This window comes from Canis aureus, chromosome 24, assembly GCF_053574225.1.
Source record: "Canis aureus isolate CA01 chromosome 24, VMU_Caureus_v.1.0, whole genome shotgun sequence".
NCBI lineage: Eukaryota > Metazoa > Chordata > Mammalia > Carnivora > Canidae > Canis > Canis aureus.
The window spans coordinates 31092290-31106238 of NC_135634.1; the positions used below are offsets into that span (position 1 = coordinate 31092290).

The 13949-nt window shown below is 49.3% G+C and overlaps 1 protein-coding gene across 1 annotated transcript in view; it reads right to left on the bottom strand.

Moving 5' to 3' along the window:
* EPHX2 (epoxide hydrolase 2) overlaps nt 1-13949 on the bottom strand; it is a 62203-nt gene continuing 48254 nt past the window's right edge. The window contains exons 13-19 of the mRNA XM_077868752.1: nt 10658-10732; nt 9033-9066; nt 7113-7215; nt 6216-6285; nt 2350-2430; nt 636-694; nt 1-460 (exon numbers count right to left, since the gene is read on the bottom strand). Of these exons, the coding sequence (XP_077724878.1) occupies nt 382-460; nt 636-694; nt 2350-2430; nt 6216-6285; nt 7113-7215; nt 9033-9066; nt 10658-10732 (501 nt within the window). The 3' untranslated portion in view covers nt 1-381. The remainder of the gene's footprint in view (nt 461-635; nt 695-2349; nt 2431-6215; nt 6286-7112; nt 7216-9032; nt 9067-10657; nt 10733-13949) is intronic.

A 13949-nucleotide genomic window follows, 5' to 3' on the forward strand; every position in this document is an offset into this window, starting at 1 on the left:
CACTGTTGTTTAAGCTTTATTAAACAAACGAGTTCCAATCTCAGCTGACATGCTCCCAAATCAACTGCTGATTTTGCTACCAACTATGAACTGGTTAGTCAAAGAGAAATCACCTCTCACCATCCCATTCTGTCCCCTCTAAACATTAGCCACTCTTAAAGTAGCACCTTAGAGCGAATGAATGAATGCATCATAGGTGATTTTTCCTGTATCTACAATTATGTCAGATTTGACTCTCGTCATTGAAAGAAAACCACTCTTTGGAGTAAACCCCCTTGGACTGACACTGCTGATTATGAGAGATGCTGCGAAGGCCTCCTCTGGGTTCCAAGAGCAGTGCCAACAGAGGAAGGGCTGCTGGGGGCTGGCACGTGCCACAGCCTACAGCTTCGAGACCACTGGTGGGTCCCTGGCATCAGTCTCCAGCCACTCAATGAGGATCTGATTCAACTCGGTGGGCCTGGAAAGGGAATAAAGGGTGGATTCACACGTGTCGGATCTACTCACCCCACACAAAAGCAGAGGTGAAGAAGTGAATGGCTAAGCCAAGAAAGCCCTATTGGAGGTGAACAGGAAGTCCCACCTCCACTGAGGGATCCACATCGCCCGCCCCACCAACCGCCACATCTCCTTACTTCTCCATCTGTGTCCAGTGTCCACAATCCTTAATGTGTCCCCTTTTCAGGTAGGGAATCTGGAAGAAAACCCCACCCAGAAAAGTAAACAGCAGAATACAAGTGGGCGTGGTTTTAGGTTAGTGCTCCACACAAGCCACCCCCTGAAAACCCCTGCACTATTAAGGAAAGCAGTGGACATTTCTTGAGCTCCTATTATGTGCCAGGTACCCTAAGGGCACTGTCTTCTCTAACCTTGACCATAACCCCTAAGATGAAGGCTCAGAGAAGTTAGGTAACCTGCCCAAGGCCAAACAGAGTGGCTGAGCAATTCAGGGCTGACTTGTACTCATCACAACAAGCTGCTTCTCTTTAGAATCACTAACACTCAGCTTGTTCACTGTCTGGAAAATGCCTGGTTGTTGTTTGGCTCCTGCCATAAAGGCATGACTGAGTCCCCCTCTCGGGCTACCTCCCTTCTCCCTGGTGGTCTGCATGCAGGGCTGTCCACCCTCCCTTTTGAACCCGAAATCCCCACAGTGCATCATAGCAACAAGCAGCGACCAAGGACAGAGAGTGAATGGCAGCACTGCACTTGCACAAGCAGGCTCCCTCCTGACACAAGCCTTGAACAGCGCAACATGATGTAGAAAACGCTGGGGAAAAAAAATGTGGCTTCCCTCCCAGGGGCAAGAGCGGCCCCTTCCAAGCCTAAACCTCAATCAGGTAAGCAGTCAGTTGCCAGGGCTGGAAAGGGCCAGCTGCAGAACTGGAAATCCTACAGAAACCTTCAAAGGATAGGGCCAGAGAGAACGAGCTCGCACAATGGGCTCATGGCTTTCCGCAGCCCTCTGTCAGCCGGTTCTAGAGCCCGCAGGAAGGGTGCCCTTGGCTGCATCCCACTTAACACACGGTCTACTGTGTCTGGTGATGCCCACAACGCCAAGTATGGATGGACCGCTCCCAGCAGCTAGGCAGGATAAATGAGCCAGCCCACGGTCACCCCCCCCACAGGCCTCCCGAATCCCTACCAACCTCCATGTTTGTAGCAGAGTGAGCCTCCAACTCACAGGGTGGCCCCTGTCAATCCCCTTCAATGGCTCAGGCCCCTGGGCATACAGAGCTCAGCCTGGCCCAGTAGGTTCAGTAGACTCTTCCAGAGCTCAGCCTGGCCCAGTAGGTTCAGTAGACTCTTCCAGCCTTCTGCACTCCTGCTATCCTCTCAGCATGCCCTGAATGCTCCTTGCCTCTCACCCTGTCTCCTGTGCTTTGTGCCAGGCAAGCCTGAGCTGTTCCCCAAGGCCAGAGGCAATGGTCAGCACCTCTGCAAAGACCTCATTCCCAACTGTGCCTTCCTCTTCACAATCTCCTGGGTTCAGGATGAACTGCTGGACAGTGAGCTCCCCAAGGGCAGGGTCTGTATCTTAGACATCCTTACCATCCCACAATCTAACACAGCCAACACACTTACGTGCCAGTAAAAGCCCACGAAATGAATGAATGAACGCATGCATGCATGCGTGTGTGTGTGACAGGGTACGTGGGTGCCCGGCAAAGGAAGCATCATGACTATGACTGATGCTCCCAAGAGCTGATGGTGTAACTATTGACGGAGAACCTTGAGCAACTGGTTCAAGCAGGTCTGCTCTGTGTCTTCAGCTGCCATCATTCCTCTGCAACACCCGTGCCCTCTGCTGGGAAGTACCGATGACCCTAGTACAGACCATTCTCTTACCCAGTCCTCCATATGCTTGGACATCTCAGGAACGAGCACCTTGTCCTTCTCCGCGGTTACCATTAGGGCCGGAATCAGGATCTGGGGAAGGGTCACAGGAAGCAGGAGCATCCAGAGGGAGGAAACATCCCCCCTCCACGACTCCCAGGGCACACACACAGGACTTCTTGTTCCTGCTTTGCGTCTTCCTCCACTATTAACAGTGCCTCCCCCACCTCCCCTGCCAAAGACCACTCATGGTGCTGCTGTGTGGTCCTGGCTTTGTTTCCCCAGGCTGTAAGGAGGCATTGCTGTTACTGGAGACTTAAAATGATGGTGTGAGATGATAGAAAATATTTGTGTCTGCCCCAGGTTCTTGGCACAGAGCTCCTGAAATCCTTATAATTTCCTACGTGCTAAGGACACTATAAGCATCTGTTGTTTAGTATTCATTGTATTAGTATCTTTCGATCCCATCCTAGCCATGGGGGAGGGGGGGCTCTTAAAACCCTTGTAAATTCCAAAGTGATAGGAGCCTCTTTTGTTCTATTGAGGCCTCTCTGGGTGGGCTCCTGGATGGGGGCTGGTCACCAGAAGGACCAAGCCAAGATTAGAAGCTTGGAATTGAGAGCTCTGCCTCCCTCCCCATTCTCTAGAGAGGGCAGAGGGGCTGGAAATGGAGGGTTTTTTTTTTTTTTTTTGGAAATGGAGTTAATAATTGATCGTGCCCATCTAAGCCTTCATAAAAATCCAAAAAATCCCAATAGGGTGGGGTTTGGGGAGCTTCCACATTGGTGAACACATCCACACTGGGAGGGTGATGCACCCCAACTTCACAAGCACAGAAGCCCCTGTGCTTGGGACCCTCCCAGACCTCACCCTATGTATCCCTTCATCTGTATCCTTTGTCATCTCCTTTAATAAACTGGCAAATGTATCTCCCTGAGTTCTGTGAGTCGCCCTAGCAAATTAATCGAACTGAGGAGGGAGTCGTGGGAACCTCAGATGTACAGCTGATCGGTCAGAAGCACAGGTGACAACCAGGACTTGTGATTGGCATCTGGAGTGGGGGCATCTTGAGGGACTGGGACCTTATATGTGGGATCTGACACTGTCTCCCCAGAGACAGTGTCAGAATTGATTTGAATTATAGGACATCCGACTGCTGTTGCAGAGAATTGGCTGGTGGGGGAAAAAAACCCATACATTTGGTGACCAGGAGTGTCAGACTTCTGGGGAAGTATTTTATATGAAAGTAAAGGAGACACACAGAAGGACAAGACTGGGTTTTTCTAATATAGATGGAGTTAGCAGTGGAGTGACCAACACAGGTTTTGTGTGCACGTGTGTGTATAAGTAAGAACCCATGTGCTGGCCCACTCGTGTGACTGATACTCACGCAACTGTAAAAAGAAAACTGTAGGCCCCAAATAGTGTCACTTGGGTCAGGCCAAGTCACTAAACCAGAGCTTAATACCTAACCTAATTGCAGTTCCAACCTCCCCCAGAAATGTCTTAACTGGTTAGGCAGGAATTTTTTGACTAGTGCCAATGAGGTCATCTGTCACCTGGGCCCTTTCCGACCCTTCCTAGAAAGATGAGGGAATGTGCTTAAGACCTCTGCCCCCTGCCCCCTCAAGGGAAGGAGACCTTGCCTGAAACAATCCTCTCTTTTCTTTCGCTTAGAACTTTTTTGCCCCACTCTCCTTCCTATAAAATACCTTCCACTTGGTACAACTCCTCAGAGCGCCTCTCCCCGTGCTAGACAGGATGCTGCCCGATTCAGGAATCATTTAGTAAAGCCAATTAGGTCTTCAAATGGACTCAGTCGAATTTTGGTTTTTAACAGAAAGGAAGAGATGACACCAGAAAGGAGGAAAGATGCCCTTGAACGGAGATCAATATTTCTTTTCTTTGAATTAAATGAATGCTTAAAAAGGTCAGCCAGGATTCCAGAGTGAATGGGCCAGCCACAACTGTTATCAATGTGTCATGAGCGGCGGTAGAAATGACTCCGCTTTCATCTGCCGACAGATAGGACACTGGGGGGTGGAGAAAGCCGCCTTCAGCCTCTTTGTTCTCCCTCCACCATTATAATTTTCAAACAGCTTCGATGTGTCCTTGCTCCGGGACTTGCACTATTTCCTCCCTACATGCAGAGCCTGTGCTTCTCGCTGCAGCCCCTCCACCAAATGATGAAGAACTAGGAAACGCTCAAAAGTGATTTGGTTGCTAAAACTTGTCCTGAGGCTGCTGTAAACTCTAGAATATTCCCAATTGAAATGTAACTGGTCGTGGGGGCATGAGAGGAGGTGGGGGAGGAGGAAGACCCGGGAGGTAGCTGTAGAAGACAGAAGCCTTCCCAAAGGCTCTGTCATTATGTCCCTCCATGCTCTGAAGGATTTTGCCTATCAAATTATGCCTTTGTCATTTTTTTGTCAGTCACAGATCAGAGACAAAGATAATGAGCCTTACCTGAGCTACTACTATGTGCTTATCACTGTTTTAAGCATTTTGTGGGCATCAATCCATTTTATGCTTACACACACCTAGGACGTAAGCACTATTCTTGTCATTCCCGTATTACAGAAGCGGCAATGGAAAACAGAGTGGTTAGGTGTCTTACCCAAGGTCACACAGGGATTAGAACGGAGGCCAAATTGCTGCCCAACCTGCTCTTAACTATTGTATTCCATGTTCTACTGCCTCACCACGTCACCCATGAGGTCAGGATCTCATCTGTTTTATTTGCCATGGTATTGCTAAGGTCTAGCAAAGTGCCTGGCACATAGAGGGTGTTCATATTCCAGTGGACCGATGAGATAACCAGGGGCTACTGAGTGGGCTGAGGAACACGAAAATGAAATTTCCCTTAGGTTTTTGACATTTTGAATGTAAGCTGGGGATCTGTTACAGGTTTCCCCTGCTATCAAATGTAGAGCGTTCCTGTGAAAACCGCCATAAGCCAAAATGATGTAGAGTGAAGTAGCAATCACCAGTAATCTATATGAAAAAAATTTTTAACATTCCCAGACACCCCTCCCCCTCCCCAATAACCTCTTTTTGGCTTTTCTGATACCTTAGGAAACATCTTGCTAACAGAGGCACAAAAGAGACCAAAGTCAAGCCCAGATGCTCACAGACACAGTTCAAAGCTATGGTGGCCTGATGCTGAGGGGAGTTCCTGGGGAAGAGGCTTGGCGAGGCCCCTCTGGCTTGTGTGCTGACTCTATAATGACTCGCTGCAAAAGAAATGCTGAATGATATTTTTGCTTTTTGCCTTTTTTTCCTAAAAGGGAAAATCCTCTTTGGATTTCTTTCAGCTAGAGAAAACTGCTACTAATGTAGGCCTTTTGTAAAAGCGAATTTTCAGAATGCGGGGGGTATACCTGTATTCCCTTTGCAGACTTAGAGATTGGAAATGTATCTTCTGCTTGGCAAACGAGGACACTGAGATGCAGGTTTACTTGGACAAGGTGACACAGCCAGAAGCTAAAGCCTGTCTGAGAGCACCTAATGCTCCTTCTAAGAAATGGGGGCTCCATGATCCTCCTCACCTTCGGGAGTCATCCTGGACATCTGCTGCCCTGACCTGGGGCACAGCCAGGAGACCTGAGCCTTCCACACCTGAGCCTTCCACACCGGTGCCGCAGACACCTGGCCAGACCCCTGTTCTGCCCCAGTGCCACCCTGACCATTCCAAGGGAAGCATCAGCAAAAGTCCTAAGAGTTTTCCCCCCATTGTGTGGAGGGAAAGGACAGAAAGGACAAGGATGGCAAGTCACTCTGTCCTGCCCATCCCCCACCCCCTCTGACCCTGGGGCAGCTGAATTGGGCCAGTGAAGGGGGCTTACTGGGGAGGGCAACCACACTGGATCAGCACTCACCTTCCGCCCCACACCTTTGCAGCCCCACCGCCAGTTCGTTTCCACGTTGCGATACCAGTTGAGGGGACCTCTGGGGGTAGGGAAGATCGGGGAACAAAGATAGGAAAGCTTTTAGTGGATGACGATGCTACAGACTTCACGGGCAGCCAGCCCTGCACAGAGCCAGTCTGCCCAGTGGGGGCCAAGGTTCCTGCAGCGGGGAAGAGAACAGAGCCCGGGGTTCACATCTAGTTGCTGGCCCTACAGGACTCTCCATATTCTCTGAGGGCTGTTGTGTTAGATAATGGGGAGCTTTGTTTAGTTCTGCTGCCAGCCAGAAGCCACTCTCCTGCCCCGGGAACCTATTGAACCTACTGCAAAGGAACTTCAGGAGCTGGACGTGGTGCGGAGGCGCTCTCCTTCTAATGGGACATAGGGAGGTGGCTCAAAGATGCCTCTCTGAGCAGGTGAGGATGGCCAGGGGCTGCACCTGAACACTCTCCCAATCCTCAATACAAACCAACCAGCCAAGCAACAAAAATCAAGAACGTGAGAGGCCTATAACTCTCCCCTGTAGAGGTCTATAACTTTGGAGTCTATGTAGGCTTTTTGTGTTTTTCTGAAGAAAGATCCCAGGGCTGTCGCCTGATTGTCTTAGGGGCTTATGACTGAAAACATGTTTTTGGCCATCTGTTCTGAGGGGGCCCACAAGCACAAGCGGGAAGCAAGCTGAGTTATCCCCAACTAGTACAGGCCGAGTATCTCCAGGAGGGAGCCTCCTGACACAGGAGGTGTTGAGGCAGAGGCTGGCTGAGCATTCACAGGAGGGACAGCAGGCCTCACCCTGCACCCCAAGAGCAGAAGAGCCCCTCCTTGCTGATCATCTCTCTTCTGTGTTAGGGGAACTGTTCTCTTTACCTGAAACCAGACTTCTGGAACTGCTGCACATAGAACTGAATGTCCTCCTCAGTGACGATGCTGCTGAGACTGGGCTCTTCTGGGGTTTTCACAAGGAGTCCTCCTGCAAACAGCCACCGCTTTGCTCTCCCAGACCCGGGCCAACTCAGGTTGGGCATCGAATTGCCTCTCAGGTCACATCTGAACTCACAGTGAAGGGTCTTGTGCTCCTTCGTTCATTCCATCTTTCTTCTCCACCATGAGCCCATCTCCTCTCAAGCTGCAAATCTGTGCCCTAACTGTTATTCTGGAACCCAGCGACGTCATGCTCATGGACCTTCCCTTCCAGGATGAACTTTAGGACAAACCATATCTCTTGCCTTTAAGAACTCCCCAAGTGGTTCCAGGATGACACTATTTACTGTTTACCAGGCCCTGCCAACCCTCCCTTACCCTCTCTCCCCAACTAAACCTTTTCCAAATAGCTTAACTAATAATATTCCTCTTTAGATACCTCCACTGATTCTTGGAATTTTTGGAAGCATGCACTCTGATTTTTCTTAGTCTGGAGGAAAATCCAGGAAAGAGAGCATGCATTCTGTTGCCTTCTGCATGCTCTGTATTCTTTGCACAGTGTGGAATCCTATCTGGTCTTCAGTGGGGTACACTGTGTCCTGGCAGTCCCCAGTCCCCTTGGTGGTGACCTTTCGAGGACAACAGGCAGCCCAGGGACAACTGCTATTTCACAGGGGACAGCCACGGGGCTGTTAACGCCAGCACTTGAACATGGCTGACTCACCATTTTCAGGCACGGGAACTTTTGTGAGATGCATCAAAGCGGTGATCAGAGTGCCTCCCCCCAGCCTGGTGCTCCAGGCTTGCTCAGCACCTCTGGAAGAAGAACCCCCACCTGCTCTCCTCTTGTTACCACTGCTGTCTGCCATTCTAGGAGGCCATGGGCTCCCTGAGGGCAGTGGTTGTGCTTTGTGCATTTGGGTATCTGCCCCTGCCTCACATTAAGTGCAGGCTTTAAATGCTCAGGGAATGAAGGGATCAATAAGAGACTGCATGAAAGAGGAAAGACGAGGAGGGAGAGAGGGAGAAAGCATTCTTGACTGGTGAGAGGAGTATGGCCTTAGGGTAGGAAGAGTTTAAGTCCAGCCTAACCTCTTTGAACAAGGTCTTTAACTCTTTTGGAATCTATTTTCCCCATTTGTGGAACAGTGATTAACAGTGGGATTTTTAAAGGATGCCAATGACGACTATAAATAAGATATCCGAAGGGGGCTGGGCCAGTGTTTGATGCACACAGTAGGTGCTCCAACAAGTGGTAGCGATCATTATTATTAATACAAGTGCACACTGGCAAGGCCACAGTGTTGGGGACAAAGCAAGGTTCTGTGGGAGCAGTGATGGATGTGGGAGCTGCGGGGTTGAGCTCCAAACTGCTCTCAGCTTTGACTCTTCACTTGTATCCAACCCAGGAGGGAGAACAAGGACGGTCTTCATATGGAGAAACTTTCTGGAAATGGTGGGAACACATTATAGGGATGGAGGAAAGGCTGACTTTGGCTCTGTGTGCCCCAGGTGATCCTGTAGAAGTCAATTAGTATCTTAGGTCTTGGCCGTTATCAGCGAAGGGTGGGATTGCCCTGATGAGCTCTAAGATTCCTCTGAGCTCTTAGGGCTTAAGATCCTGGACCCAAAGTTCCCTGGAGGAAAGGAACCAAGGTCACGAGGTCAGCCCAGGGCAAGGGTGTGTGCTATTCACCAGCAGGGGTTGGAGGGGAGGAAGGGGGGAGGGCTTTTGTTAAGCAAGTCAGAGTGGAGAGCTAGCCAGTGGCTGCTTCTGCTCAGAGCAGTCCGAGGGATACTCCTTTAACGTTTAGCTGATTCCTGCCATGACCCTCTTGTCCCCCTTCCCTCCTGAGAACCTCTTACCCCTTTCACGGACTCTGCCCACGTTGAGAAAAGGCTGTAGGGAAGAAGGTTAGAAATGTCGTCATGGGTGAAGTAAAGGAAAAATGTTGAAACAGGTCATCTGTAAACCTGTCACAACCAAAAACCTATGAGCACCATCAAGTGATGCAAACATGCTAAACTCCCAAGAGAGGTAGAGAATCTTCAGGGGTCTAAGCAGAGGCAGCTAACAACCAAAGCTCTGCACTCACGCTGCTCCTAGGAACTTGCAGGTCTTGGTCATGTAAGGACTTGGGTTGACACAACCCATCGGAACAAGAGACCAGACCTATGGTGGGTGGTAAGTTAAAGATGAGATACTCCCTACCCTGCCACTGCAAATCCAGCAAATCTGTAGTCCTCGGTGAAAGGGTGGACTAGAAAAATACCCACCCATCATGCAGAGCAATGTCAAAGGAGTTGTTTCACTTCCATTTGGTACTAAGATGAAACCACAGAAAACTCCCCTAGGAATTCATGGCTATAAGCCTGCCTTCACAGGTATCTCAGTTTAAACCTACTCTATCTGTGGGATCTGGAAACCTCCAAGATGCAAAGTAAACAACAACAAGGAAAGTGAGCCTAGGCTGGTAATGCCCCCAGGACGCCTGTTAGAACCAGCAACTGCTAAGGCATCCTCTCAAGCCCAACTGAAGCAGATTGGGCAGATTCAGTGCTGCTGAAGAAGAGCTCACAAACCCAAACTACAAAACTCTCCCCCACTTCTCAGCCCCTTCACATACACACAGGTTCCATTGCAAGAGGTAGCAAACATAGCAAACAGTAAAGCCAGGGTCTCCAAAAATATCAAATAATAGAACTCCGAGAGAGAGAGAGAGAGAGAGAGAGCGAAAACCTAGTATGCTTAACATGATTAAAGACATAAAGGAAATAGAACATAAGAATAAAACAAGACTCTATCACAAGACATTAGAATGTTTTGCAAAAGAGCCAAATTAAAAAAAAAAACAACACAACACCTTGTTCATGGAAATTAAAAAGAAAACTTCAGAGATGTATTAAGCTGCAGATCTGACACCACCCAATACAAGGAAGAGGGCAGACCTCAGGCTGGTTTTTCAAAAACAATGACAGAAACTTCTACCTAGAATTCTAGACTTGGATGAACTAGTCTACAAGACTGAAGATCAAAATTAAAATATTCTCAGGTTAAAAAATTATACTTTTGTTATTAATAGACTCTTATGGAGAGAACTACCAAAGAAGGTACTTCAGGAAGAAAGAAATTATACAAAAGAGAAAGGAGCAAGACACAGAGGTGACCAGCAAAGGCGCTGGCAAACATGGGGACGTCTCGGCAGCACTGACTATATGACCGACGGCAGTGGCAGGACGGTTGGCACATGTTTCAAAGCCCTATTGGGATGTGATAGGGAGGATACAACCTTTCCCCACGAGGAGGGGAGTGTGAGGACCTCAATCACCCTGACTACAGAAGTCAAACAATGCCAAGTTGCTCATTTTCAGACCCTGCCATGCTCCAGGACCCTTCCCTCCCAGGGAAGCCTTCCAGAGGCCTTCGTACCGCTGCAGCATCCCATTCCACCCTTCCACCCTCCTGCCCTCCTGACCTCTGCAACACTCACCTTGCCATCACTTGCTCTGAAGAAGCTTTTGAAAGTCCGACTCAGGTTCTGTTCCAGTTCGGCCTCAGCTACTCCCTAAAACAAATTAAGAAAGCAAAAGGAAGGACTCCATAGAAATTGTGAGAACCAGAGCCTGCCTCGATCTGACCCATGGAGCCCCATCTAGCCCATGTTTCATTAGAAGTACGTTAGTTTGGATTTTCTGATTGAAACACATTAAAAAAAAGGGGGGGGGGAGGGCAGCCCCGGTGGCGTAGCGGTTTAGTGCCGCCTGCAGCCCGGGGCATGATCCTGGAGACCCTGGATCGAGTCCCACGTCGGGCTCCCTGCATGGAGCCTGCTTCTCCCTCTGCCTGTGTCTCTGCCTCTCTCTCTCTCTCTCTGCATCTCTATGAATAAATAAATAAAATCTTAAAAAAAAAAAAAAAGCTTCAGGGCACCTGGGTGGTGCAGTCAGTTGAGCAGCTGACTCCTGATTTCAGCTCAATTCATGATCTCAGGGTCTTGATATCAAGCCCTGCATCGGGCTCAATACTAAGTGAGGAGTCTGCTTAAGATTTTCTCTTTCTCCCTCTGGCCCCTCCCTGCATGTGCGTACTCTCTTACTCTCTCTTGCAATAGGAAATTAATATTTAAAAAAAAAACTTCAAATGAAACCCAAGATGCTAACAGTGGTCCCCCCGTGGGAGATGTTTTTCAAAATTCTCTTCTCTGTTTTTCAAAATTCCTACAGTGAGAATGTTTTACTTGTAATAAGCCCTTCAAAGGAATGGGAGAGGGCTGGACAGGAGTACATTGCTGGTGAAAAGCAAATGGTTCCAAGGGTTCCAAGCAGCCAAGTGGAAAAGCCAAAAGTTGTTCCATTCATGCATCTCATTTTGCTATGGTAACGTCAAACCCAACCTCTTTGAGCTGGGTCTAAATTATTACAGACTGATTATTATTCCATGCCCATGGATTGTCTCTCAAAGGACAGGGCAGCAAGGTTGCTTGGGTTAAGACCCATATCCTTTGTGGTGACAAATTGCCAGGTCTCTGCACTCATGGGAGCCTTGTTACATATAATGCCCAATCCACACATGGTTCTTCGGTCATCTCCATGTCTCTGGCTTGTGCACTACTGGATAGTTCTCTGACTTGAACTTGCCACATCAGTTCCACAGATACTGGGCCCCTTCTCTTGCAAATGGGTCTAAGAAGAGATGCTAATGTACAAAATAGAGGTCCCCAGGGTGGGGGTGAGTGTTGGATGTGGACTGAGGACAATGCTGGAGGTGTTGATATACCCTAAGACCAGGGGAAGACATCCTTGCTGGAAACTCAGGGTCTGGATTTCTCAGCTCCCCTTCCTTCTTATCCAAATCCCTCATCCAGGAGCATGTTGTGACACTAAGATAGGTTGGCAAGGGGCTTCAAGATCCATCAGTGGATGCAACTCTACTGGCTAGTCTCTCAGGATGTGATTTTTTGGGGGTATAAAAGGTACATTTTAATCCAGGCTTTCTTTCTTGGAAATTGAAAGCATTGTAATTGCTCTATCTGTACCTTCTCCTTGTCTGGACCCAAAAAAGAGTCCAAACTAACGTACTTCTACCCGAAATTGGACCCGAAAGCTGTTATAAAACCTGTGTAAAGAAAGACAGCTGTCTTTCTTTACAGGGACCCACCAGAGGCAACTGCTCAGAAAGAATCAAGATCTTTCTCCAACAGTCCTGAGGAGACCAGAGCTGAGGCTGGACGCTGAGAAAGAGTACTAAGTATGTCTTAGTCCATTCAGGCTGCTCTAACACAATGCCATATGTCAGTGAGCTTATAGACAGACGTTTATTTCAGTCTGGAGGGTAGGAAGTCTGAGATCAGGCGCCCGCAGACTGTCTTCTGGCTGTGTGTGAGCATGGCAGAAGGGACGAGGGGGTGCCCTTTGGAGAGGATGCTCACCCCATTCATGAAGGTGCCACCCTCACAACCTAATCATCTCCCAAAGGCCCTACCTCCTAACACCCTCACATTGAGGATCAGGATTTCAATATGTGAATGTGGGGGGACACATTCAGTCTATAGCACGGTGCCAACTACTTTTTTCTCCTCCTGTCTAGTGGCTTTCCTGAACGTACACAGACCCCAGCTGAAATGGACTGCAGAATGTTTTCTGATTAGGCACTCTTACTTTCTCACCTCCCTGGTTTGAATACTGGAACTTGCATCAGAACACCTCGCTCCTGGGGCACCTGGGTGGCACAGTCAGTTAAGCATCTGACTCTTGGGTTCAGCTCAGGTCATGATCTCAGGGTCATGAGATTGAGCCCCGGGTCCGTCTCTGCACTCATCAGGGTAGGGGTGGGGGAGACATTCTCTCTCCCTCTCCCTCTCTATGCTCTCTCTCTCTAAAACGAAGAAATAGGGCAGCCCGGGTGGCTCAGCTGTTTAGCGCTACCTTCGGCCCAGGGCGTGATCCTGGAGACCCGGGATCGAGTCCCACATCAGGCTCCCTGCGTGGAGCCTGCTTCTCCCTCTGCCTGTGTCTCTGCTTCTCTCTCATTCCCTCTCTCTCTGTGTGTCTCTCATGAATAAATAAATAAAATCTTTAAAATAAATAAATAAATAAAGCAAAGAAATAAATCTTTTTGAAAAACAGACCCCTAGCTTCCTGAGTGTGGCCTTCAAAGAACCTCCACCATCTGTTCCCCAAAACTGCCTCCACGAAGTCCCGCCTTCCACCATCCCAATAAAACAACTCTATTCTTGGATCCCAGAGAGCTTTAACGTGCCACCCCCCCAACCCCCCACCCGGGCTACCCTCAAGGCAGGGAAGCATCCACTTGGAAGCCTCTGTGACTGATCCCAGGACAGCAGGGGCTGAACATAAATGGTCATGATCAGAGAGGAAGGGGCCGCAGGGCAGGTCTCTAAGGCGCTCTCGTGCCCGGCGGCCCTCAGGCCTGTGTGTGCACTTTAAGAGGCCCCGCTGCACACTGACTCCGCACACCGACGTCCGGAGAGCCCTGGATCTACGAGGCAGCGGCACGAAAAGCAGCATTTATCATCCGCGGCGCTGGGTCTGCAGTTTGGGAATTTCCGATGCGAGCCACGCCGATGTGATCATCACACCCCCGTCACGTTTGTCAGGTCCAGTTTTGATGGAGGTTCGGTCGTGACCTTCTGCATCGTGATGAACAGCACGGCAAGAAAGAGCCGCGGGAGGAAGTGCATTTTAAGTGATCGATAAAAGCCCTGGTCAGCCCGCATGTCACATAGGTCATCGTTTTTATTCATTGGGAACTGTCCTCATCCC